Consider the following 25,147-nt stretch of genomic DNA (forward strand, 5'->3'; position numbering starts at 1 on the left):
TAGTAAACTCAGCATTGTTAAGATTTGCAATTATTAGCATATACTGATACTGGTATAAATGAATATGACACATGGCAAAAATGAAAATAAGAAATTCAAGCTCACCTGACTAAAAACACTTTCTGGATAAATATGAACATCCTTCTGAAATGATGCAGCTGTAACTCAACTAAACCTCTTTTGAATCATACAACAATATGTGAACATTATCTCTGCAATGGTCAACTTTGATAGAGTGAAGCAGAAGAAAATTAGTTTTATTACAGATGAGGTCATTAAAATGACCATTTCAGCACATTTTGGCACCATCTATTCTCAATATCCCGAAACTTGGGGACCTTATATTTTAGAAGGCGTTTTATTGGTGCTCATCAGATTCCCAAAGCTTCACCTTTTTCTGTTATCTCATTATATTTCCTTTTCTAAATTTCTGCTCTCTTTCTTTTTTCCTCAGTCTCTTTCTTAATTTAGTTTTGTAACCCACACTATGCTTCCCAGCCAGGCCAAAGGAAACTGCATGTCGGGTACACTTAAGGGCTCATATTTCCCAGGAAAAATTCAATTGGTGCTCACCACGTACTTGCACACAAACCACAGTGAAGGCTTTATATATTTAAAAGGTAAAATTAGGTCCAATTGGAGACGTTCCCTCTCTGTGACAGCTGGCACTCTGTAGACCACAACAGGTTAGCTGGCTAAAACAGCGAGAGGACTGTTTCCTTTTTTAAAAGTTGATTTAACAGGGTCAACTAAAATAACATATTTACATAGTTTAGAGCCAAAAGGTTTAGAGGGGAGGAAGTGAAGATAGGTGTTTTGTTGTCACCCAGAAGAGGAGAGGTGTGAGTGGCCTTTTCCTCACTATAGTTAAACTGTTATTTTCCATATCAAGGGAGTTTGTGCATTCCACTAATGCTGACATGTTTGTTTAATGATAAAATCTTTTTTCTTTTCCTGTTCATTTTAAAGAATCCATATTGATCAGTTACATCAGTTTTGTACATTGTGTAATTTCACAGAAATTCAAACAGCATGTTTGGTTGCTTTTTTTTTTTTTTTTTTTTTTGCGATTGTGTCCTTGATGATAAAAATCTCTGCAACAACAAATACCAGGTCATAAATCAGACAGACAACGCAGAGCCAGAGGAGGAACAGCCACAACCACAACAGGTGTTAAGAGGAAACCATTTGTCTTCCTGTGATGGTGGTTTTACTTGTTTATGTGTGTATGTGTGTGTGTGTGTGTGTGTGTCCTTATGCAAGGCCTTATTTGTGTTTAAATTCTTGTAGTTTTAATTGTCGCAAGCAGGCTGTTCAGGCTTCTATTCTAAAATATGGGGTTCAACAAAACAAAAAAAGGAATAAAAATTATTATAGAACTACTTTAATATTTTTCCTCTGACTAAAAAAATGCACCAATTTATCAAGTTACAGCGTCATACACACTGGCTCTGGCAGCGAGCTGCAGGGGTGCTTGGTAATCTATTAAAGGGGAATATTAAGCCTCACAGGCAGCACATTGACGTCAAAACATACTGCTGATCTACCTGATATGTACATCCTGCATCAGAACAGACTTGTGTTTGCCAGTTTGAAGAAGAAAAAAAAAAAAAAAAAGGAGGGGGGGGGGGTAAGAAAACAATTGCACCACTGAGTTTGAATGGATGTCAGCCAAGCGTCTCAGACACCTGGGGTTGGACCAAACAGCTCTCCCCCTGTTGGACAGAAAAGACCCACCACTATGGAGGTTGGAGCCAGTTAAAGGCATCTGTGATTTAACACAAAGATTTTCTGATATGGCTGAATGCTGCAATTTGAGGTTTTATCAAAATGCCTGAACAACCTGGATGTTAAAAACCCTGTGAGATCTCGTGCGAGGGCGCCTGGAACGGCTGGTGCTTCCTGTCAGTTGTCTAGAAAATCGGCTTCCACTTCTGTGCTTGATGTGACCATATGGAGAAACTGTGTTTTCTTTCTCTCCTTTTTTGTCAACAACTTGTCAACATCTGCCAAGCGCTCATTACTCTGGTGTTTTTGCACTCCACTACTTAGAGGTCACTCGTCAATCAAGCACCACAGGGGAGGTCCATGACATCCCCGGTTAAAGAAGTCTAAGTGTCTGCAGTGGTGACTGCGTCTTTTGCTGACTCACTTATTTTACTGTTTATTCTGAAGTGATGGATAAAATAAAACATATCAGATGTGTACACAGTTGTTCAAATGATTTTCTATAGAAGACACTACTTTCTCACTACCTTGATCAGCTATTAATTAAAACTATCTGTTCAATCTCGCATCATCGGAAATGCGGAAGTGACAACTTTCCCCTTCATGCTGTTCTGCGTTGACCACGCCCACTTCAAATGTCTGACCAATCACACAATACTTCTCGAAGCCCCACAAGAAAAATTGCTGCTCGGCCGATGTGGCGAGAAGAAGCTGCAAGATGTCCCCAACTACATCAGCGAGAGCTAAATGATCTCATTTTGTTCTTGTGGCCTCGAGAACAAGAGAAAAGTTCTCGCTTCTCGCAGAGTGTGTAACAGCGTTAAGCCCTTTGATCATTAGAAATCACTTGTCTAAATATTCATTAGACTGATCACCAGAAATATTTTTTTAAATCCAAACATCTTGCAAGGAAGCCATACTTCTAATTTGGTATTGCTCAGAATTCCTGTTTTGCTGTCATGTTATCTGTTGTCTGTTTGGGAACAGGACCTGTCACTAATGAGCAATATATCACATTTATTTATGTTTTTATCCACATTGTGCCTGCACATTTTGAAGTTAACTATTACAAAAGGTTAATGAACAGGGAAAAAAAAAAATCAAACAAAAAGTTCTAAATTTAGCAAAAAAATAATAATAATAATAATAATAATAATAAATAATAATAATAATAATAATAATAATAATAATAATAATAATAATAATAATAATAATAATACACTCCCCTGATGTGGTCAATTTTCTTTGTGCCTTCTTCCTTTAAGTTTTGTTGACAATTGGCAATGACACTTACAGGCACGTGCAACATATGCTGCCACCTGTAGATAACACCACACGGTTGACTCTAATTACTCCAAACCAGATAACAGAAACAAGTCTGATGCAGTGATAAAGTGAAATTCCAAAAGCATGTTTGTTTTTTGTGTCACCATACAATAGAAACCATTGCAGCAAAAAGAAAACAGACTGTTTGCAGTCATTCCCGGCTTTCACACAGATACATTAAGCAAAAGTGGTATTACATGACTCAGCAATAACTTGAAAGTAGATCAAAGTTTTGCAATCACCAAGAACAAAGGTTAAAAACACATTTATGCTCTCTTTATGGTGCATCTGTGTCAGTGTCAAATGTCACTGCCCACAAACTTCCCATGTGTGCTTTACATTGGCATGGTTGCAATACATCTACTAGAACAGTTTAGAGTTCAGCGTTCACTTCCAAGTCCCCACGTCAGTTTCAATAGCAAACATGGAGACAGCAGCTCACAATAATGTACATTCTGAGAAGGAGACATAGAAGGGGCAGTAGACGGCAGTGGTCTGTGTGGCTATTGAATGCATTTCAGATTCCTCTTCTTCTTTGATCCTTTTTCTGGTCACATGTGAACTATTCTGCACAACACAGCTGACAGGATTCCTGGTGGTACTGTTGTATTTGCTCAGATTGACTATGCATCAGCAAGCTGTATGAAAATGGATTGAAATAAGCACATAATGAAAGCAGAGGATGGACAGAAGCTCCATCTGCATATGTATGCCTATTTAATTTAATGCTGAGCATAAATTAGCCCTTAGATGCCTGGTTTTTCAGTATGTGGTTTGCAACCATAACTGCTTACAGCACTTCACAGTTCATTATCCCCACCTCAGACAACCAAAATATGTTGCAAAGATTAGATTTTAAAATTCCCTTCAAATCTGCTCTAACTTGATGGGAAAGCAGCTACTTCCAGTAAGAAGTGGTTGTTTGGAAGTTTTTTTTTTCATATTTCCAAAGATTATTTGTGCGTTCGTTTAGCCCAAGGTTAATTTTAGAATCATGTACATTTAGGGTGGATTCACAGTATGATTGGCCACCAGACACAATTCTATTAGGGATTTGGTTCAGTTGGAGGAGGGGGGGGGGGGGGGGGGGGGGGTGCTCATTTACTGATTAATGCAGGAAAACTTCTGTTTCCACCACATAATAGAAAAACATGAGGCTGCATCAGATCCTAGCGGTCTTGGGTTGACCATGTTTCTGTCAGAACTGTTACCAAGTTCTTCCATATCTGAATGTTCTTTTCTATTCTATTCTATTCTACAGTTATTTATCCAAAGTGACTTACATTTGAGAGTAAGAACAACACAAGCAAGAATTCAAACAAGATGGGACGTCATAATTAAGTGGTAATGTGAGCCATATATCTATTTACTTACTTTCTGAGCAAACAAACTAAAATTCTAATCAAAAGGGCTGGTGTAAATGTGCCCTTAGATATTTTCCCATCTTATTAAGTTTAAACGTTGGGTTGTAATACACTTATCCAGTATTTGCGCAGGGCAGTGTCAGTGTCTTTACATGATGTGTTGGACAGATATTTATTTATCCTCAGCCAGCTGTCACAACGGTCCATTCAGCCACTTTAAACCTTATGCATCAATGGAAAAGAGGAAATGACAACTGATCTGTTTTCAGATCAATGACCACATCTGCTCCAGCTCATCGTGTGGATGGTCTCTTGGTGACTACATGTGCAGACATGGCAACATAAAGTCCATCCATCCATGTTCTATACCGCTTAGTCCAATTCAGGGTCCAATTCAATTAGCAGGCGAGAGGCAGGCGAGAGGCAGGGTACACCCTGGGCAAGTTGCCAGTCAATCACAGAACATCATAAAGTTCAAACTTTTATTTAAAAACAAACATAACAGTAATTCTTTAAAGCTGATGGGAACTAAATTTTTCAACAAAGCGCCAAACAAGGTTGGAACTAACTTGATGTTTCTGACAAGGTGTAATAAATCCCACGGGACTTTTCCTGTTAGGGCTTGAACATCACACCTTCTTTTTAGGAGCAAGTTAAATCCTTCTTCTAAAAAAGACTGCGATTATGGTATCATATGTTGCTTCTGTTTGAAGGAGTGATGGCAGAGGTAAGAAGGGAGAGCCAGAAGCGATTTTCTGGGATGAGTGTGAGTTAAAGGTGTGTTGTGGGTGGAGGGTTAGCAGGAAGGTGACGGTTGGAAAACCAGATGTTACTCCAGGCAGGTAGGAAGACAGGTGATTTTAACAAGCTACTAGCTCCGAGCTGACAACATCCGCATCCTCTTGAGTGACACCCCCACGCCTCCTACTCTCAAATCCACGAACCATCTTTCTCTCTGAACAAGACAGAAATCCCAAGAATGCAATTAAAGTCGAAGCTTTAGGTCCTCACGCTGAGGACTAAACTGCTTAAGCCTAAATAATTATTAGAATGGAAAAAAAAATCAAGGGCATATTTGAACATAGTTATTTGTAAATTTAACTAAATAAGGAGAGCTCAACACATCTGTTTCACTTTTTTTTATTTGGATACAGTAGGTCTTGTTTTATTTCACAGACACTTTAAATAAGCCATTTTTACACATGAATTGCAGATAATCTGAGGAGAATCAGGTTCGGACCTCGTTTACAGATCTCCGATTTCTACATGTAAAAGATCTGCAGTCGGCTTGAGTGGGTTAAGGTTTGCTCTGCAGCAAATAGGAAAAAGGTGCTAATAAATCGCTCAGTGATAAGTATTTAGCCTAAGTTTGAACTCGGCGTGAAAGCTGTCCTGACAACCAGAGATAACGGTTTCCATATTTCTTATGATTAATACTTTTATCTGTAGGAGGGCCACGCTTATAAATAATGACATGTATTATTGCATGGTAGCTTTGGCCTCTGAGCCCAGGTTCTTTTGGTTTTTTTTTTTTTTTTTTTGCTGTGTGATCTAAAACAGCAAAGTCTTGCACGTCCCAGCAAGAACACTGGCTGATGGTAGAAGAGGAGATGACAAACTGAGGATTGGGCGTAGCAAGTCACACGGTTGAAGCAGATGTGAGGCTTGAGAATTGAACAACTGAAGACACAGAGACTGAACAGGGAGAGGGCATGGGTGTCTTAGGTTATGCAAAGAAATATGTAGACAGTAAATATGCTGAGGTAGTGCTGCCAACCGGGTTTCTGTCCGAATGTGATCATGACAACAATAAATTTACCTGTCATTTCCTGACATGTTGCAACATCTTATCATTAATAGAGGGAAAGCACCTATTTCACTTTCATTTAGACACACTGGACAACTACACACAAACTTGAAAACTTAAATTTAGCTAGTGAACCAGAGGATGAGGATTAAAAAGGCAGAGGGAATGTGGTTTACCCATCCATCATAATGACATCAACGTATGTTTAGTATATTTAAAAGTTGGGTGACTTTCTTGTTGTTTCTTTTGTTGGATTTAGGTCTGCAATTTGTATTCCAGTATCCCGAATTAATGCCATGTATTTGTTCTATTTTCTAGTTACACTAGATTAGAGCTCACTGCTCTTGTTTGTGTTCAGTTTTTTCTCGTTCTGTATTTTGTTAACTTTGCATTATGTCTTACTTTGTAAAGATTGCCTCTTTGTGGATCCAGTTAAATGTGCATCTTGTTCTTGTTTCACATGAGGGTTTTATTTATTCACAGCCACATCTGCCCCTTGTTTCAAACTGTCCTACTCAGTATTTATACTCCAGGATTTCCTTAGTTCAGTGACAGATCCTTATTCTTTTAGCTGTTGATGTATTTGCTGCTGGTTTTATTTGTCAGTCAGTTTCTCTGTCCATCATGTGTTATTGCCTGAGTTTAGCTCGTTCAGTTTGTAGTTTTTGTTTTAAGTTTTGTTCCTTGTGTTCCCGCCTTGGCAGTACCTTCGGTTAGTTTGTTTAATCCATCTGCTTGTGTCTTGTCTGTAGTCCTGCATCTGGGTCCTCCTGCCTCATCTTATCTAAATCATGGATTATAACGTTTTATGAAGAAATGTTATCAGCTGAAAACACAAATTAATGTTAGTATAGTGTTGTCATGTGTGGCTGGATAGCTCAGTTGGCAGAGCATCTGTCTCCCATGCAGGACACCAGAGTTTGATTCCCCCAGGTTGATGAATATCAACACCTCCCAGTTGGGTCCTTAGGCAAGACCCTTAATGCTACTGCCCAACCACTGTAAGTTGCTTTGGATAAAAGCGTCAGCTAAGTGACTGTGATGATGATGTTTAATGCTAATACTCCAAAATGTAGCCCAAGAGGATTGCTGTTACAGATTTCTATTTATTTATTTTTCTGTCAAACAAACAAAAATGTTGTAACTACATGGAAACTAAATGGGAGATACCAAATAATCTATCTAGTCTAGATTATTAAAATATTGCATTAAATATTAAACATACCAAATTGATAGTATCCAGTGTAAATCTGCATTTCTGAACCTGGATTCCAGTTATCTCTTAAATGGCAGCAAAGCATTGGTCATCTAATCTTTACTTTTACAAAGTTTCTTTTTTTTTTTTAAAAAAAAAGAAAAGATAACTCACAGAACAATTCCAGTGTGTTTCCTCATTGGTCCAACAGTCCAAGGCCACTGAGTTAGGTATTTATTTTTTGGCCACTTGGTGGGTATAATGTAGGGCTGGGCATGTTAACACATTAAGAGACATTTTCTGTCTGGAACTTAAGAAAGAAGAAGAACCGACGTTTCTCTTTGTCTGTCAAAACCCATGCAGATGGGCAGAACATCGTGATTTTCAGATGGGAAACTCCTTGCCAAAAAGGCAACTTAATATATTTTTTAATGAAGAGCCACCATAGGATATTTGTTATTTTTGAAGAAGCACATTTTTATTTCAATCTTTAGGTTTTAAAATAAAGAAAAACATAAAACCTTTATAAAACGAGGATAGACAGAGCTTTCTTCTAAATGATGTAGTTATTTGTGGAAAATTATGTCAAGTAAAAGAAAAAAAAGTCCCTGGTTTCCAACCTAATGACAAGAAAGACAGATTTAAAAAAATATTTTAGCCATGTATTAAGAGGCACTGTGGAAGGTCCAGAGAACCACTTCCAGCTCCAGAGTCAAAGGTTACCCCTGATGTAGTGTTTGTAAACCAAAGTTTACTGCATTTTCCTTATATAGCTGTAGGCCTTCTTTTAAAGGAAAGAGACATTTTGCGCATAACAATGGAATTAAACGCGATTAGAAATTTTAACAGTTGCCCAGCACTAGTATAATGCTGGTAGTTACTGTATGTGAAGTCACATACTGTACTCTTCATGTGTTGTGCGTAAAATTAAACTGTGATCAGTATAGCTCATTACACACCAGAGCCTGTGTGGCAAATGTGTTCTTGATTGCTCCAAAATGCCTAAGATTTCTACTGCTTTTGACTGCTCTGATCCAATCAAGGTTACTTCAGGGTTCCTCGTGAAGCCAATAAAAACTATGCCAAACTATGAGTTTGTAGTTATCACTTGGTTTATATATAGAATAATGTCTAGCAATCCTACTTGCACAACATTAGCCATTGTTGTTTGTATGAACACATTTGTTTGTTTATTTACTATGAGATTTGCTGTATTTGCCCCTTGGGGCTTGTTTCTTATAAACAGAGCTCTCTCCAGTGCTGTGTTGTTCTCTTATCTGTATCCTGTTTGCTCTCAGACTTCCCCTCAGCAATCGGGGAGTTTAAAGTTTCATCTAATCTAATTTGATCTATAGCACTGGTATGTAAAATATAATACACACACAGGTGAGACCCAGCTTCTTTTCCACTTATGAACTTTTATCAGCTTGACTCTGGCATTCCTTTGAATTTTTGGAGGGTTTGAAGAACTATGGCAAGTGACAGCAAACCTCCATTCCACAGAGGAGACACTATACCAGAAGCCCTGATGTCAACTACAACACCTGATAGCTGGGGATTGGTTTCTTGCTGCATACCTCTTCCAGGTGTATGCCTGCTTTAGGCTGAATTGAGGGTGGGGGTTGCAGAGGCAGGAAACACAGAGAGAGTGTTTCAGGTTATGAAGAGGCCCTACTGTTGACCTCAAAGTGCCATGGAGAGAATTATAACATCAAAAGACAAGACAGGGACACGTCAACAATTCGTTGTCCTGATGACACTTGATTTAAGAAGTGGTAAACAGATGTCTGACTTCTAGGGGAATTTATGTGGATATTTTCACTATTTTTATTATCTTTTTAAATAGGGAATAAAGTCAACAAAACCTTATGTTACATCTAATGGGAAAATTACTTCAAATATAAGATTGTTTTTCTCTGTCTCAACTGAGCCAAACAAAACCCTCAAATTCCTACGTTTGACAGGCGATGGAAACATTTTTGCACATTTTATACAACAACTGATAATACTGAGAAAAGTCTCGTGAAAATGTCTCGGCCCACATCCTTTTAATTTTTCTTCCATGGTGCCGAACTTTCTTGTAATCCTAATAAAAATGGTCTTGAGCTACAGTTCTCCAGATTTTCTGAAGAGGCTTTAAAGTTTTTCTTTGGACATTGGCTACTTTTGCATATTCTCAGTCCAGTCTTTGTACCTGATCTTTTTCAGAGAAATGTGGTTTTTGTTTGTTAAGCCACTTAATGCTGACCTATGAATTATTCATGCATAAAAAAGGCTCCAAACTTAAGGGATGAACCAGTATTGTGTCTACATATAACAGACAACTTGTTGCTACCAGCCTGTCATAAAGACACATAATTTTGTTCTCATTTCTTTATTTGCATCTATAAAATACTGAAGACAACAGTTTGAAAGATCGAAAACAGTTTCTTTTGCACCAAAGGTCACGCCCAAACAAGTGATAGCCAAAAACCTTGGCGATACTAAGCATCATGTGTCCTTAAAAAAATAGGAAACTGCAAAAAATGGACGACAAAAACAGATGTGACAGGCCTGTAACTTTCACAATAGTAGGAAAAGCAGACAAACAGCACTGAAAAAGTAAAAAGAAAAAAAAAAAAACTTATTTAAAAAAAAAAAAATCTAACAAAACGTAACACAGGACATAAGAGATGTATGATCTACTACTGCTGGCTGATTCCTTAGGCCATTTTAAAGGAAGGGAAACAAGGAGAAAAGGCTGAGGTTTGCTAAATGGCACAAGAGCTGGATCAGTGAAATCAGTGGCAACAGGTTTTTTGGAGTAATGAATCCTCCTAAGAGCCTGAACCTAAACATTACTGAAGCAGTGAGAGGTGAGGGATCATCTTGAGATCAGAACCGAAGGAGCACATTTTCACCCAAGAATGGGATTTCAGTTAGTTTCGGCATGGAGCAGACGACTTACCAAATATAAATATAAATTTTCCTTCCTGAATGTAAATCTTGGCCTCTTGACTTATATGTGAATATTTCATGGGATATTTGCTATTTGACCAGAAGCAGACAATACAGCAAGTGAGGTATAATGCAAAAAGGGTGAAATACATATTTTAAGTTGTTCACTAGGCTTCTTATGCATTTTATTACACTTACAGTAACAAACAGAGTTGCTACCAACTCAAAAGCAACATCCCTGAAATGGTCTCTTTTGCATAACCAAGTCTAACTGTTAAAACTACTGTCATGAATTTTTAAAGAAAAGCTCCAGGAAGTTCAATCAATCACTACGCTGACCCGTTTGGTCGCTGCCAAATGGAAACAAGTGTCTAATGGGAGCTTCTTACTATAATGGCTGTAGAATTATATTAAATCTACATTTGCATAAATTACATTTAGTTATTGAGTGAAAGCTTTTATCTAAAGCATCTTACAAGTAACCTGGTCTATAAATTTATAGCTAAATCAATTTAAGTCTTTTTAAAAGACAGAGTACAAGCAGAGCAGGTGCATTCATATAAAGAAGTAAAGCGAAATGAAGTGAAATCTAATTGGATCAAACTGCATCTCGTTTTACTGCCTATTTTGGGGGTGCTTTGTAGAATTAGATCTTATACCTGAAGGGGTCTAAATATAATCGGCTTAGATTAAATGTCAAGGTTTTTTGTTTTTTTATTTTGTTTGCCAAATGTGCTGCAGTTTTACAATTCTTATTGTAACTCAGAGCTTAAATCTGAATACAGAAATAATGTTTAAATATGAGGATAACACACTGTTTAAGACAACTTAACTCAGTTTTACACATGCTGGCAAACTAATGGTGTGAAGTGGTATTTATGTGAAAAAAGACTTCAAATGAAGGTGTTTAAATTATCATCTTTGTGATCAAAAGCTCAACTCCAGCACTGTTTCAGTGAGTCAAATCAAAGATGCAGCACATCAGTTTTTCTGTGCAAAGCAGTCACAAACATGTCAGACAGAAAGAATGACTATGACAACAATGAAATCATTATTTTAACAGCAAAGGCACATTTTTGTCAAAAGACCAGCGTGATGCTTTTATCATGTTCGTAACCCTTGAAGTCTACACATGCAGCGGGGATTTATAATCAGCGGCAAAAATGTACCGTGTGTCTCAGAAGAATGTTTTTTTTTCTGTCAAACAGAGTGTGAACTATGGGTCAGTTAAAAGGTGGAGGAAAAACATGATTTCTCTGAAAGAAACAAGACAGAAATGGGGAAAATAAATCACAAAACCTCATAACACAGGGAGGAACACATAAAAATCCTTTCTTAGAATACTATTTTTTCTTCCCAGTTGGGATACATTCTTTGTAAAACTATGCAGGACTGTCAAGACAATGCAAATCACGTGGGAGACAAATGCAGAGAGACCAATCTGTCACACAAAGGAGTGTTTGTACAACTACTACCAGTCCAGAGTGAGATCACGAGGGCGCTCAGTGACACAGCACAGACATGAATAAAGACATCATGGAAAACTAAAGAACATCTCTGCAGTGCAGACACAGATTCTTAAACAGCTAAGGAAGTGGAAAAGGTCAGAGGCAGGCTTGTAAAAGCAAGCTTTTTGTTAGATTGTTTAGCCCGCATGTCTATTCAACTTAAGAACATGAGAGGTGCAAAACCAAAGTCAGTGTTAAGCTTTCCAAAGCTCAGATTGTGCCTGAATTAACAACCCAAATCAGGACAAGATTAAAAGTAAATATTTACGATGCAGAACAGGAGTAAAACACCTTTATGGTAAATTTTTAAGATTTCAACGCACCTTTCTTTACACCACTTCCAATTTGTTTTTCAATGCATTTTATTTAGTTTAGTTATTTTTTCCTCTCCTCAATATAATAAGTGCTGGGCAACGACTAAAATAATTATTCGCAATTATTTGCATGAAATGTTGCAATTAATCGTGATTAATTTGTTACACGTAAAATGTCCTTGTTCTTTCAAAGAAGGCCTACGGCTAGAAAATGTAGTAAATTTTAAATTAACAAACACAAATCAGGGGTCTGCAACCTGCGGCTCCGGACCCACGAATGGCTCTCTGGACTTTCCACAATGGCTCTTCATACATGGCTAAAAATACTAAAGAATTAGCTAATGTTTTAAATATAGATATATTAACAAATGCAGTTTTTTATTTATTTATTTATTTATTTTTTTTCAGTTTTTTTCATGGAATGATTGCATTGAATTTCCACAACATAATGACACTAAAAGCACCAGTATTATTTTCTTTTTCTTATCTATTTTCCTTGTTATTAGGTTAGAAACTCTGGGCTTTATTTGTTTATTTAATTTTTTACATAATTTTTCACAAATATCTACATCCCATAGAAAAAAAAAGTCTGTCTACTGCAAAAGTCTTATGATTTTCTTTATTTTAAAACCTAAAAATAAAAATGTGGTTCTTCATAAATGACAATAACTTTCCTATAGTAGATGTTTCTCAAAAATTATAAGTTGTCTTTTTTCAAAAGGTCTCATAACATTGACGGCTCTAAACCAGTTTTTCAAGTCCAAAATCTCAGCTAGTAGCTCAAAACCATTTCTATGATCACCAAACACAGTTAAGAAAACAAACAATTAAAAGACCAAGTACACAAAGTTTAAAAAAAAAATATGTAAACACAAATTATGGCTCCTCATGTCCATCGGATGGCATGAACACGGGCAAATAACATCTCTACTCCAAGCTCACATCTCACAGATTCCAAACCCTTAAGTTTCATCTCGCTATGACCAAGATTCACCAAACCAGAGGTAAAAGAAGGCCCAATTATGCTTCATGTTTGTAAAACAGTCATAAAAGTTCTTACCATTGCTGTCTTGCCTCAAAACTTATATCCACCAGGATAAAACCACATTTAGTTAAAAAAAAATACATAAAAAGAAAAAAGAGAGACGAAGAGACATGGACTGCAAGCGTCTACATGTGGCCAGTGAGGAAGTAGTTTGGGGGAAAAAAAAACCCCAAATAAATAAAAACTAAATAAACCCTGTGTTAACGTGCAGTAAAAGAAAATAATAACACTGTTAATCAATTAACACGTTATCGCAGCACAGTTAGAACTGAAGTCTCAGGAGTAGCTGTGATTAGTGGATAAATTTTGTGCAGAGCTGCAGCTCAGAATCACCTGTATTAATATTTATATAATACTTTTGTTGTATTTTTAGCAGAGACAATTAGGATACACTGCTTCCACTGCTAACTGCACCAATATATGTCTATTAAATATTCTCCAGACATACCTGCTATGAGAATGTTAGTTTCACCAATAAACAGCATTTGTAACTTGATTCACAGTTGAAAGGTGAGAAAACTTTTTTTTATCTCTGCTGTTTACCATGAGTGTTTGACATAATCTGGGATCTGTCAGTCAGGCTGTTTGTGTCTGAAAACAGAAAGCACTGATCGTTTTGATTTTATTATCGATTATGGCTGAGTGGTTAACAACACATTCATCTGTGATGTGACAAACATAGACTTGTTTCTGTTTTATTTAAACTCTAAATAATTAACATTTTTCTCAAGGTAAAATTTCTTCTCTTGGCCGATGGAATAATTCTTAATCAGTAACAGAACATTTTAAGTGTCTGTCAGTGTACAAGTAACTCACCTCTGCTCCAGAATACTTGTTGGTCCGATTTACCAGATCATCAAGGGACACATTTTCTGCCACTGGCATGTTACGGAACTGGATAGAAAATATCTCCAGCCGAGTGGGAGCATCTGGGAGAGGCACGTAAACGATCCGGTCGAGGCGACCTGGACGCATCAGAGCCTGTGGGACACAGAGAAAACAGACGGCATCTGTTTTACCATCATATTTCACAAACTCTTACAATTTTCCATGCTACTCTTATATTTTTTCAACTCCTTGTTTGTACATAATCACTGTGGTGCCACAAAAATATTCTCAGGACACCAGAGTTCTGACCTCTGACCTCTTGAGTGTGTGCTCATGTGTTATGGCGAAGATGTAGGAAGCTTTCTCTACTCATGCAATGATTGTCCATCTCCTTAGAGAGGACCACGAACCAAATGCCTGAGATTTAAACTGTGAAATTTAAGTTTTCCACTTCTGGCAGTCAGCAAGGAGACGATGTTGACGTTATCTGATAAACCCTCCACTTCCTACAGATCACATCTCCGTGACCCCAAAACAGTCCTTGAGTACCCAAAGCCGCCACTGTCTCGCTTGTCAGACGTCATTAGGTGGCAGGCGCCTCTCAAACACAGACAGACAAATATGCCCTGTCTCCATTTGCTGTCCTCAACCAGGCCCTGACAAGCTGTGGTAAAGAATACCATTTGACAAGCCCACAAGCTGCAGGACAGTGGGGTTTGGAAAAGTGAATGTATTTCACTCATAATGAATTTGCATCTAATACAAGCAATGACACGAAGGATCATTACAAAAACAAAAAATCGATTGGAACTCACACTTTTATTGATGCTTTTCTTCAAAGACTCAGTGAGTCTTGGCTTTTAAGAGAGCTGAGCTGCTGGATTTGGGCCAGACAGGTCAAAGCGGGGCCAAACTCTGGTCAACAGAGACGAAGCAGGAGATACACGCAGACGCAAGCCATGCAGGAGGTCACGTCAGGAGTAATCAGTGTAGGTTGGAGGGATTGGAACAGCAGTCTTTGAGCTCTTGTCTGCATATCACGCTGTTATTGTTGCTACTCTACATGCACCATGTCTGGTATGAGCTTGGCAGCCCCTTTTGTCTTTCACAAACTGAGCACAGACCATGAACACCTACATTATGTTATCTTGTTTGTTTGATGTAGTTTTTATTTTATACCAGGACATCATGGCATTGGTGGATTTTTTTTTATCCTTTTTTAGTCCAGTCCTTGTACCTGATCATTTTCTGAGGCTTTGTTTGAACTAACAATTATCAATGTATAAAAGAAGCTCGTAACTCATGGGCTGAACCAGTGTCACAAAGACACAAGAGCTGTTCCCTTTTCATTAGCTGCATCTAAAAAAATGCAGATTATAATAATTTTATAGACATACAGATGATGGATTTGCAGTGAGGTGATTCAGGTGGAGAGCAAATGATGGTAAGTATCTACAGCAGATGAACAGCATCTGAAAGTCATGTCCTTAAAAATAGGAGCAAATTCATCAAGAACCTGACACAAGACCTGAGAGATGTTTGTTGTAGGCTGAAGCCTAATCAGAAATGGTCTCCATGCAAGGGAGGCTGTTAAGAAGCCACTCTCAAGGAAAGGAAACAAGGAGAACAGGACGAGGTTTGGTTTCCATTACTTTTAGAATTGCACAAAACCTAAATATCGCAATTTAAAAAAAAAAAAAAAACCCTCTTAAATATTGCTAAAACGTTTTTACACTATCATGAGGTGGTTTTTCAGATGTGTCGCTATAGAAGTATATCACACAAGTGTAATGAAAATACTTTTTTGCATTTATATGTCACCCGACATGACATTACATGACCAGTTCATTTTAAGTAAAGATGGCGCGGTTTGTATGTATTTTCCGAAATGCAGAGTTTTACAAGCAATTACAAATTTCCTTCCTCCTTAAAGTGGAGTGTCATGGGACCAGATTTTACGAGAATTACGGCTAATGCGCTAAACACCATTCAATGGAAACACCTGGAAATCGCATCTGTGCATTGTTGAAGTTTTAGAAATATCGCTTTTATTTTGCGTAAAACTGTAATGGAAACGCAGCTAGTGAGATCCCTCTGAACAGCTAATTCAAGTTTACTGTGACAATGGTTTCCCTGCTTTTTATCTACTGCTTTTCCTGTTTATTTCTATGGAACATGAGAGGACGGAAACTAGAGACAAACATTAGTGGGTAACCACCTGAGGTAACCACAACAGAGCCATGGCTGACAAAGGAGCCAACTTGTCATTAGAAGAAATTTTCTGTCTCTGTACTATTCCACTGGTTTAAAAGCGCGGTGTATAGCAGTGAATGACACTCTACTGTCGTTAAATAAACAGAGAGGAATAACGTCACGTTATTCAAAGCAGGAAATGGCTGAAAGTTGAGGAGACCTGCTGGGAGATGGATGGAAGGAAAGTTGGATTGATACAACTTTAAATTAAAATCATAAGGGATTCAGACTTGATATGGTTTGTTGTAATGGATCCTCCTGCAGGTAAATGGAAATTGTCGGCACAAAACTGTGTGCTAAAGGAGAGACGGGTGCACTGGGGACTTTAGCCTGTGCTTGTTTGTCACAGCAGGCTGAGCCAGTAGCAATGAAGCGTGTTGCATTATGCAGAGGACGTGCCAGGGACACTTCCTGAGTTGCTCTCCCTGGAAATATCTGCCATCTGCATGCCAACACAAACCTGCTGACCCCCAGCAAAATAACCCACATGAGAAAGTCACTCCCATACACACTGACCAACATGTACCCGCTTCCTTACATGAATATAAACAGACATAACTTCCAGTAAACGCACTGAAGATTGATCTTTTTAATTTTGGTTCCATTTTTCTGATGCAAAAAATACTACTTGCTATTTTATCAGCCGTTAATTCCCTCCGCACACATAAAGGAGAAGTGCCTGTGGCTTCCAGGCGCTCAGGCTCCAAGGGTTCCAAGGCGCTCTCAGAAAGCAGAACCGGCCCTCAGCTTTGAGACTGCAAAACTCATCTGACTGCCCTGGAGGGAAAGAAAGGCTTTTTTTTTTCCTTTCCTCTCAGCAAGAGCAGGGGGCCCATCCATCACTTAACAAGATACACTTCCTGCTCTAAAGGATCCGGGGGTAGTGGTGGTGGTGGAGGGGTGGGGTAAGAGGAGGGGGTAAAAGGGGGACCCCGAAAGACAAATACTTGGCTTGGCATGTCCGGCAAGCGTTGACGGGCTCTTTTAGTAACGCCATCATTCCACCTGAAGTCTTGGCTCGACAGGCAGAAAGCAAGAGAAGGAAGGAAAAAGGACAGTTCAAGCCAAAAACCAGCCAGACTGCAGGACTAAAAACCCAGCAAACAAGCACAGATAAGTGCCGTGGGAGACAGCAAATCACCACAGATAACACGTAGCTCAAGAAATTCTCTGTTGTACTAACATGAGTCTGCATGACGGCTTGCATCCACCTCGTTGCACTACTGACATGATAGGCATCATTACACATGAGCCATTAGTAATTAGAAATGCCCCCAGGTAAGAAATACTAGCTATCTTTAAGTCAGCATTGAGGCATTTATACAGCATTGTGCACTACACTGATGAGCAAAAACTATGGTGTGATGATGAGATTTAAAAAATAAAATTAAAAAAAATGTGGATTTGCCAAGTTGATCCAAACACAGAAAGAAAGAAAACAGAAAAACAGGAGAGAAAAAAAAAACAAAAAAAAAACTCCACTCTCTTTGTGCCAAGTTTCACTGCCGATAACAACAGTAATCATTCCAGGAATTGCAATCCTCCTCAAGAAGTGATTACCCCCTAATGACAGACGACTTCCTATCTGCGAAGGCCAGTACCTCTCCTTAACCACTGAGGAATGCTGGGAATCTTCTGCTTGAAGCGTTGTTCCTGAGCACATTCTTGGCCAGCTCAGATCTGACCTGCCCTGAGAAATGTCTACAAAACTGTTTACAAACGAACGCCCCCGCAACTAAGGTGTCTTATTCTTAGCTTTAGATACGATGCAGTTACATCAGCGTTGGATCAGCTGTGTTACTTACGCTGCCCTTAGATTAGAGAAAAAAAATAAAAACTGAAATGGAAAACTAAATGCATAATACTCAACATGACTAACTTCTTCCCTGAACATCTGGTAAAATTTGTCTTTTCTTAGAAAAACTCCCCCCCCCCTCCAGGTGTAAAACATGATAGCAGGCTGTCTGGCTGAATAAGTGGCTTGCCTGAGGAGACATGAGTTGACTTTGTTCCCTGCCTGAAGGCATTTGCTGTATGTGGTTTCCCAACCTGTCAGTCCGCAATCCTCAGAAGCCATGGTGAGTCATATTGACATGAAGATGGGCCACCCTGCGTTTATGCAAAGCACACAGCAAAGAAAAAAAATGCAGAGTATGATGGGAACCAAAAGCTCAAGCAAAGGTCAGAGAGGCCAATGACAGAAACGAAAATTTTACATCTTGCTAGAAAACTTTAAGTGGTTATCTGTTGCAGCTAAAATATGGATGTTGTAGTTTTGAGCCCTGACAAAAATCCCATCCGCTAATCAAAGTGCTAAAATTGCACAGATGTTTCATAAATCCAAATTTGTATTTGGGATGGTTTGTTTTCAAAAGACCTTCTGTACCTTACAATGATTGAGCAATCACACCTGACTTCTGTGAAATGCTATTTTTGCATCCACTTTGACATAAAGCATGCCGATCATTGTTCTAATGGCATTACCTTTCACTTGCTACCTGTAAAAATAAGCAAGCAAATTCTGTCATAGCTGGGCGTGTGGCATCTGCAATGCAGCAGAACCTTAAACAGAGTATTATTTTACAGATGTTTCATCAACAGTTTGCAGCACAAAGAAGTGGCACCCTTGAGGTCACATCACTGCAATGCTGATTTTGACAGTGTAATTTTACAGCAAATTTTTAAGGTTTATATCCCTATTACAAAAAAAAAAAATCCCTTTATTTCAAACTTTTGGAGAAAACTGTTGAAAAAGCTTTAGAAGTTTGTGACAGCAAGTTGTGGGAACAATACTTATTAAATATGTATGTTACAGATGACTAGTTACCCTGTGAAATATGTAATAAGCTGGGAACATTTTTATAGTTCACTTACAGCATATGTTTGAATTAGGCAATGAGGCATAAAATGTCTTGAAATCATACATAAAATTTAGCAACTGTGTTACTTCACAAAGTTATGCAACACTTTATAGAAAAATGCCTCAATATGGCCAGTTGGATGCAAGGACGGCAGACACAGGCTGCTCAGACCAATCCCACCAAAATCCACTGGCAGTATAGAGATTACAGATTGTCATTGGAGAAGAAATTAAAGGTAAAAAATAAAAAAAAACTTCAAAATTTAGGGTCATGCTGCTAAATGGTTTGAGCCTGTGTACATGTAGAGGCAGGTCCTTGAAAGCCATCTGTTTCCTTAAATGACGCATTACATAAACCCGTTCATATCAGTAACATTTTAAATGCAATCATTTATCACTTCTACCTCTATAACTGCAACAGATCATAGTTGCACAGATTTTTTTTTTCATTTTTCACATATGTCAAGAGTAAAAAAAACATGCCATTGTACTTTTCTGCTTTTCAGTTCCTTTAAATCCCACAAATGAGATTTATGATAACTATTGAAGATTTTTAACTCACACATCCCTCTGCAGAGATGACATAACTTTGGAGGAGGCCATGCTGTCTGCAGAGGGACAGTGGACCTGCTTTATGTCAGTCTGATTTTGATGTGGGAGAGGATCAGAGGAGGAACAGAGCAGAGGGAAACAGAGAGTAAATCACAGGGAGAGGGGAGGGGACAGCAGAGGCGAGTGGGCTGAGAGTGACGGGGAGTGAGAGCCGGTGAGCTGCAGAAAGAGACGAGCTGGCAAACAGTCAAAAACATGAGAGGCTTTCACTCTGGATTTTGCCCTTGAGTCAAACTTGCATCCGGCAGCCGAGGCCACCGTGTCCAAGAACCAAATAACTCTGGCGCTGTTAAACCCCCCCACTGTCCCACATACTCTGCAGAGTCAGGAAGAAGTCAAGATTGGTAGGTTTAAAAAGGAGCATAAAGCATTTGAACAAGCATAACACACATACACACACGCACATATGCACACACACACACACATATATATATATATATATATATATATATATATAGAGAGAGAGAGAGAGAGAGAGAGAGAGAGAGAGAGAGAGAGAGAGAGAGAGAGAGAGAGAGAGAGAGAGCAAGAGAGAGAGTCCAATACTGCTTTAATGGTGCAGGGGTTCTGGGGAAGATACAGGCTCCTTAAGACCTTTTGTCACTGATTGTGAGTCCAGCTCTTGCATCATTTGGCATACTTCAGCCTTTTCTCCTTGTTTGTCCTCCAAAATATGGGCTTCTTTAGAGCCACCCTTCTACAGAGGCCATTTCTGATGAAACTACATCCAATAGCAGGTCGATCAACTGAAGGTCCAGATATATCTCTCAGGTCTTTGCTGAAAATTTTTCTTTTCTTGAAGAGACCACTTTCAGATCCTGCTATTCTGCAGTAGACAAAGTACTGACAAGTTCTAAAAAAGTGTCTAAAGATCCAATTTAAAAAATAAGTTGTTGCTAAGTTTTCTGCCATGTGTAGACATCTGAGTGAGGTGACTTTTTTTTTTTTTTTTACTTTTGAATGATTCAAAGATAGGTCGGTCACATGAATGGAGACCCACCAAAATCCTTTAGAGAAAAAAACGGTAGGATCAGAGTTGAGTCCACCCAATTAAATGACACATGATAGTATCATGATTTCACATATTTTGTTTGTAAAAATGCATGGTCCCGCAGGAGTTTGGCTCCAAACCTCAAAGGACCACAGTGCTGCATGTATACGAGATTGTGTATATAAGAGAGGGTGTGCTTACAGGCCATGGTTGAGCATTATAGAAATAGGTGTCACAACCTTTTTTTTTTTTTTTTTTTGCCTTTTTAGGCATTTGTTCATATTTGAGGGTCAAGATCATATGGAGACCAGGTGAAGGTGCTGAGATGAGGGAAGAGAAGCAGCTGTGTTGCTGCTGGTTTTGTCTGGAGGGTGGAAGTGGAGGGTGAGGACCTGGGAGGCGTGGGCCTAACGACCGTGCAGCTGCCCTGGGGCCACAATAAAGTCCCAGAATCTGTCAAAACAACAGGGAATGACTGGCCCTCACACCTCCCGGAAAATAAAATTAAGCCACACCAATAAAAGAGCTCCTATTTTGATAAGAGAAAGAAGGCAGAGTTTGTGTGCAAGTGTAAGGAAAGGGTGTCCACCAGAAAAAAAAAGGTGAAGAAAAGAGGAGGAAATTAGACTGAGGCCATGTTGAAATGTCGACTCATTGGAGCTCAAAATAAAAACGATGTAAAGCGGCTGCCATAAAATACATGTATGTTTACTTTGCAAAGAGGCGTTTCCTGTGAGCTGTCTGCAGTTTGCAGTTTAATTCTACAGGGCCTTGCGTTTGGTGTAAACTTGCCAGGTCTGGTTTCCATAATCTAGCCCTGATTCTGTGGGTTCCCTGCTCAAGCTACTGCCTCAAACAAATCAGCAGAAAACGAGCAATGGCCAACATTTTTCCTACAATGACACCAAGCATTTAGTGCTACTGTTGCTCTAGTTGCTGAATAGTAGTGGTATTCCAGCATGCATACTGTTAGTGCTGTGAGGGCTGAGGATGGAGGACAGAGAAAGGGCCTCTGCTTGCTGGCTTACAAGAACAAAACAAAATCAACAATATATAAAATGTGCTGGGAGTTTGAGAAGTTCACAGGAAAAGCAATACTTTTTAGTTCTTAGTTGTGTATTTGTCTGTTGGATATAATGTGTTTAAACGTGTCAACATGACCATTAATTCTGTTCAATATTATGAGTGAGTCCCCCAAATCAAACTGTCTAAGTTAGAGAAACTAATATAATTTATGACAGAGAACCTTATATACTGTTAACATAATTTTTCTTTGTGAATAAAAACAAAGCTGTAAACAATAAAAAGTTACAATGACTGGAAAAGGTACTCATCTCACTTGTTAAACAGATATACTGCATTTGGTATTTTATGTAATGAACCTACCCGTTAGAGTCCAAATTGGTAGAATTAGAGATATTTCATTAAATAAAAAAAAACAAACAAACAAAAAACAAACAAACAAAAAAACAACTAATTACTAATTTCTGTGTATTCACCATAGACTGTACATAAAAGATGGAAGGAGCCTCCTGAAGAGCAAAAGTGAAGCTTGTTGGGCGGTTCCTACCATCACCATCTTGGCAGCGTCACGTCTGCTGTTGCTCCCGGAAAATACAAAAATGGGCAAAGTGGCGGAGCTGAGAGGGGGGCTGTGAGCGTGGGGGATGGAGGATTGACATCTATCATACTCCAAGCTGCCTGTAGCTAAGAGCTACCTGAGCCCACTCGGAATTAACGTGAGCTAACTGGCTAATGAAGGTAGGTGGGCTAAAGCTAAGGCGTGCTGTTAGCCAACTATAAACCGCGTTTGTGCTGCACTCTCCCTTCTTGCCGTGGATACTGGATACATGTCAATCAAAAGGACAAGCCCCTAATTATGCCAAATTTCAAGATTAAATAACATCCAAACAGATGAGTTAGAAACTTGACCCAATAATCCTAAAATGGATTTTTGTACCAGGCTTTAAACATTTATTTTTGCTGTGAAGTTGGCCTTTTTTAACATTGGAGTCTATGGGGATTTGCTCTGTTTTGGAGCCAGCCCCTAGTGGATAAGGGGTGAACTGCAGTTTTTTGCACTTCCGCATAAGCTTCACATTTTAATGCCGGAGGTTACCACTTGGTATTCATACCCTTTTCTTTGAAACCTTAAACTGTGGTCTGGAGCAGCCATTAAGTCTACCTGTGTGAAATAAGTGTTGGTCTGCTGCAAACGCCTTAAAGTTCACAACATCACGTTGAAAGGTAACCAAAGAGTTCTGCTAACGGGTCAAAGGCAAAGTTCAGGATACACTCAGATTAGGGTATACCAAAAAAATGAACACCCCCTCTTACTAAATCCATTACAAATAAATAACAAAATAAATAAATGAAAATAAAAAGAATATGGCCTAGAGGAAACCCTGAAGGAGATGCAAAGGCCAGACCTCAATCTGTGATATGACTTTCTATTTCTACACCAGCAAGACTCAACCAGCTCGACAGAACTGGACTAGTTCTCTCCTGAGGAATGGGCACAATTCACATGGGAAGGACAAAAAAAGGTATGGTTTATCTTTACACGCTCCAAATTTTAGTTTTCTTGATCAAATTTTCTGTTTGTTGCACATTGAAAATCGCTTCTTTCAAGATGCTGGGCAAGCTGTAATGATGAAATGAACACCCCTAACCGTGAGCATGTCAGCATGTTAAAACTCATACACATCCTTATACAAAAGGTTGCAGCACACAGAAACACAGACACATCCCTTTCCTACATGCATACACAGAGGCCCAGCTCTTCCCCATGAGACAGACTGCAGGTGCCAGGCCTGCTTCAGGGTCCCTGCCGGGCTCTCGTTAGGCCCGGTGCCATTCAGACGGCTCCTAACACGCAATCCTGAGTGCTTTGTGTTTCTCTGACAGCCCTTATCGTTCTCTGCATGCAGCGGTGAAAATACAGAAAGGATAGAGGAAGAGGACTTCAGGGATTATTGCTATGAAAAATTTGATGGAGCCACAAGGCTGATACTCACCTTGTACTTAAAGCAAATTTAAAGAAGTTAATCACATTTTTTTGTCTCAATTTGTGTTTTATTCATAGAACTTTAGTGCAATTTAGCAAGGTTTGTGTAGGTGCATTTTTTTTATTTACATATCAAATCAAAGTTCATTGCAGAGAGTTGGACTTCCCTAAAATATGAAAATCTTGTAAACAGTTATGGCATCACTTAAGACTTTTCAAATCAGACATTGCAGCCTAAAGATTGACATTAATGTCCAGACTCTGAACTGGGATAGCATAGGGTACTGTTATGGTTAGTAACCAATTTTCATGACTATCAATGGCAGCACCACCAACTTCATCATGAATACAATTATCATGACTATCTTCAAATCACCATCATCAACTTGAGGCCCTGGTCTGTGTCAGGTGAGTATTGCTATCTCCACTGCACTTACAAAAATGCTATGCAACCAAGATATGTGCATCACACATCCCCCCCAAAAAAAACAAACTAAAATACACACACATACACACACACACACACACACACACACACACACACACACACACACACACACACACACACACACACACACACACACACACACACACACACACACACACACACACACAGAGACAACTGAGCGCTCACATATGCTGCCACTTGCAGATGCAAACCAAAGAGAAAAACATAAACAGGCCCGTTGCTGAGTGACAGAGCCGACTGAGCCAGATCGGTTTCCACTTCCGTGAAATCTAAACATCAGCTTGTTTACCTCATCCTGAGCTGATGGGCCATTGTGAAATAGGAGAGTGTGTTCCCTGCATCTTCATTGTGCAAGTGTATGTTCATAGAGACGCAAAACATGTTCACAGAATATCCTAAAGTGCAATAAGATGGAAAAGAAAAATGTGCATATGCTAGCCTCATCTTTCGATAACTTTTTCTTATTTTGGCCTTATGTTTATGATCGTTGTTAAACTCTAAAACAGAATCCTAAATCAATTTAGAATGTTCCCTAACCCAACATATCATCTGTTACACAAAACCATCTGGAAACCCTTCTTGGACAAGTGTTTAGGAAAAGACAAGTGTTTTGGAAAATGTATTTACTGGCTTCAACCACTCAGATCAATAAAGCGGAGTCAGTAGTTAAAAAGCTCTCTTCATAGTTCTTATAACTACTGTAAGAAGTGTATAGTGCAACGCAAACAATGAAAAAGATCACTAGGGAATGATGTCTTTTAAAAAGTTCCACAGTCTCAATTATCTTAAGTAACCCCTTGAAGTGTAAACTCTACAGCCAGATGCCATGACTAGAACTCTAGACTTAAGGTGCATTTCCCTGAAGTCTTCCTAAACCAAGTCAAAAGAAAACATCTACTCCAC

General features: G+C 38.8%; 1 protein-coding gene across 1 annotated transcript in view; it reads right to left on the reverse strand.

The window, feature by feature from the left end:
- The window catches only part of spata5 (spermatogenesis associated 5), a 131,262-nt gene that overhangs the window by 10,726 nt on the left and 95,389 nt on the right, over positions 1 to 25,147 (reverse strand). Inside the window, exon 16 of the mRNA XM_041989787.1 lies at positions 14,041 to 14,205. Within this exon, the coding sequence (XP_041845721.1) occupies positions 14,041 to 14,205 (165 nt within the window). The remainder of the gene's footprint in view (positions 1 to 14,040; positions 14,206 to 25,147) is intronic.

The sequence above is a fragment of the Melanotaenia boesemani genome, chromosome 7, assembly GCF_017639745.1.
Source record: "Melanotaenia boesemani isolate fMelBoe1 chromosome 7, fMelBoe1.pri, whole genome shotgun sequence".
Classification (NCBI taxonomy): Eukaryota; Metazoa; Chordata; class Actinopteri; order Atheriniformes; family Melanotaeniidae; genus Melanotaenia; species Melanotaenia boesemani.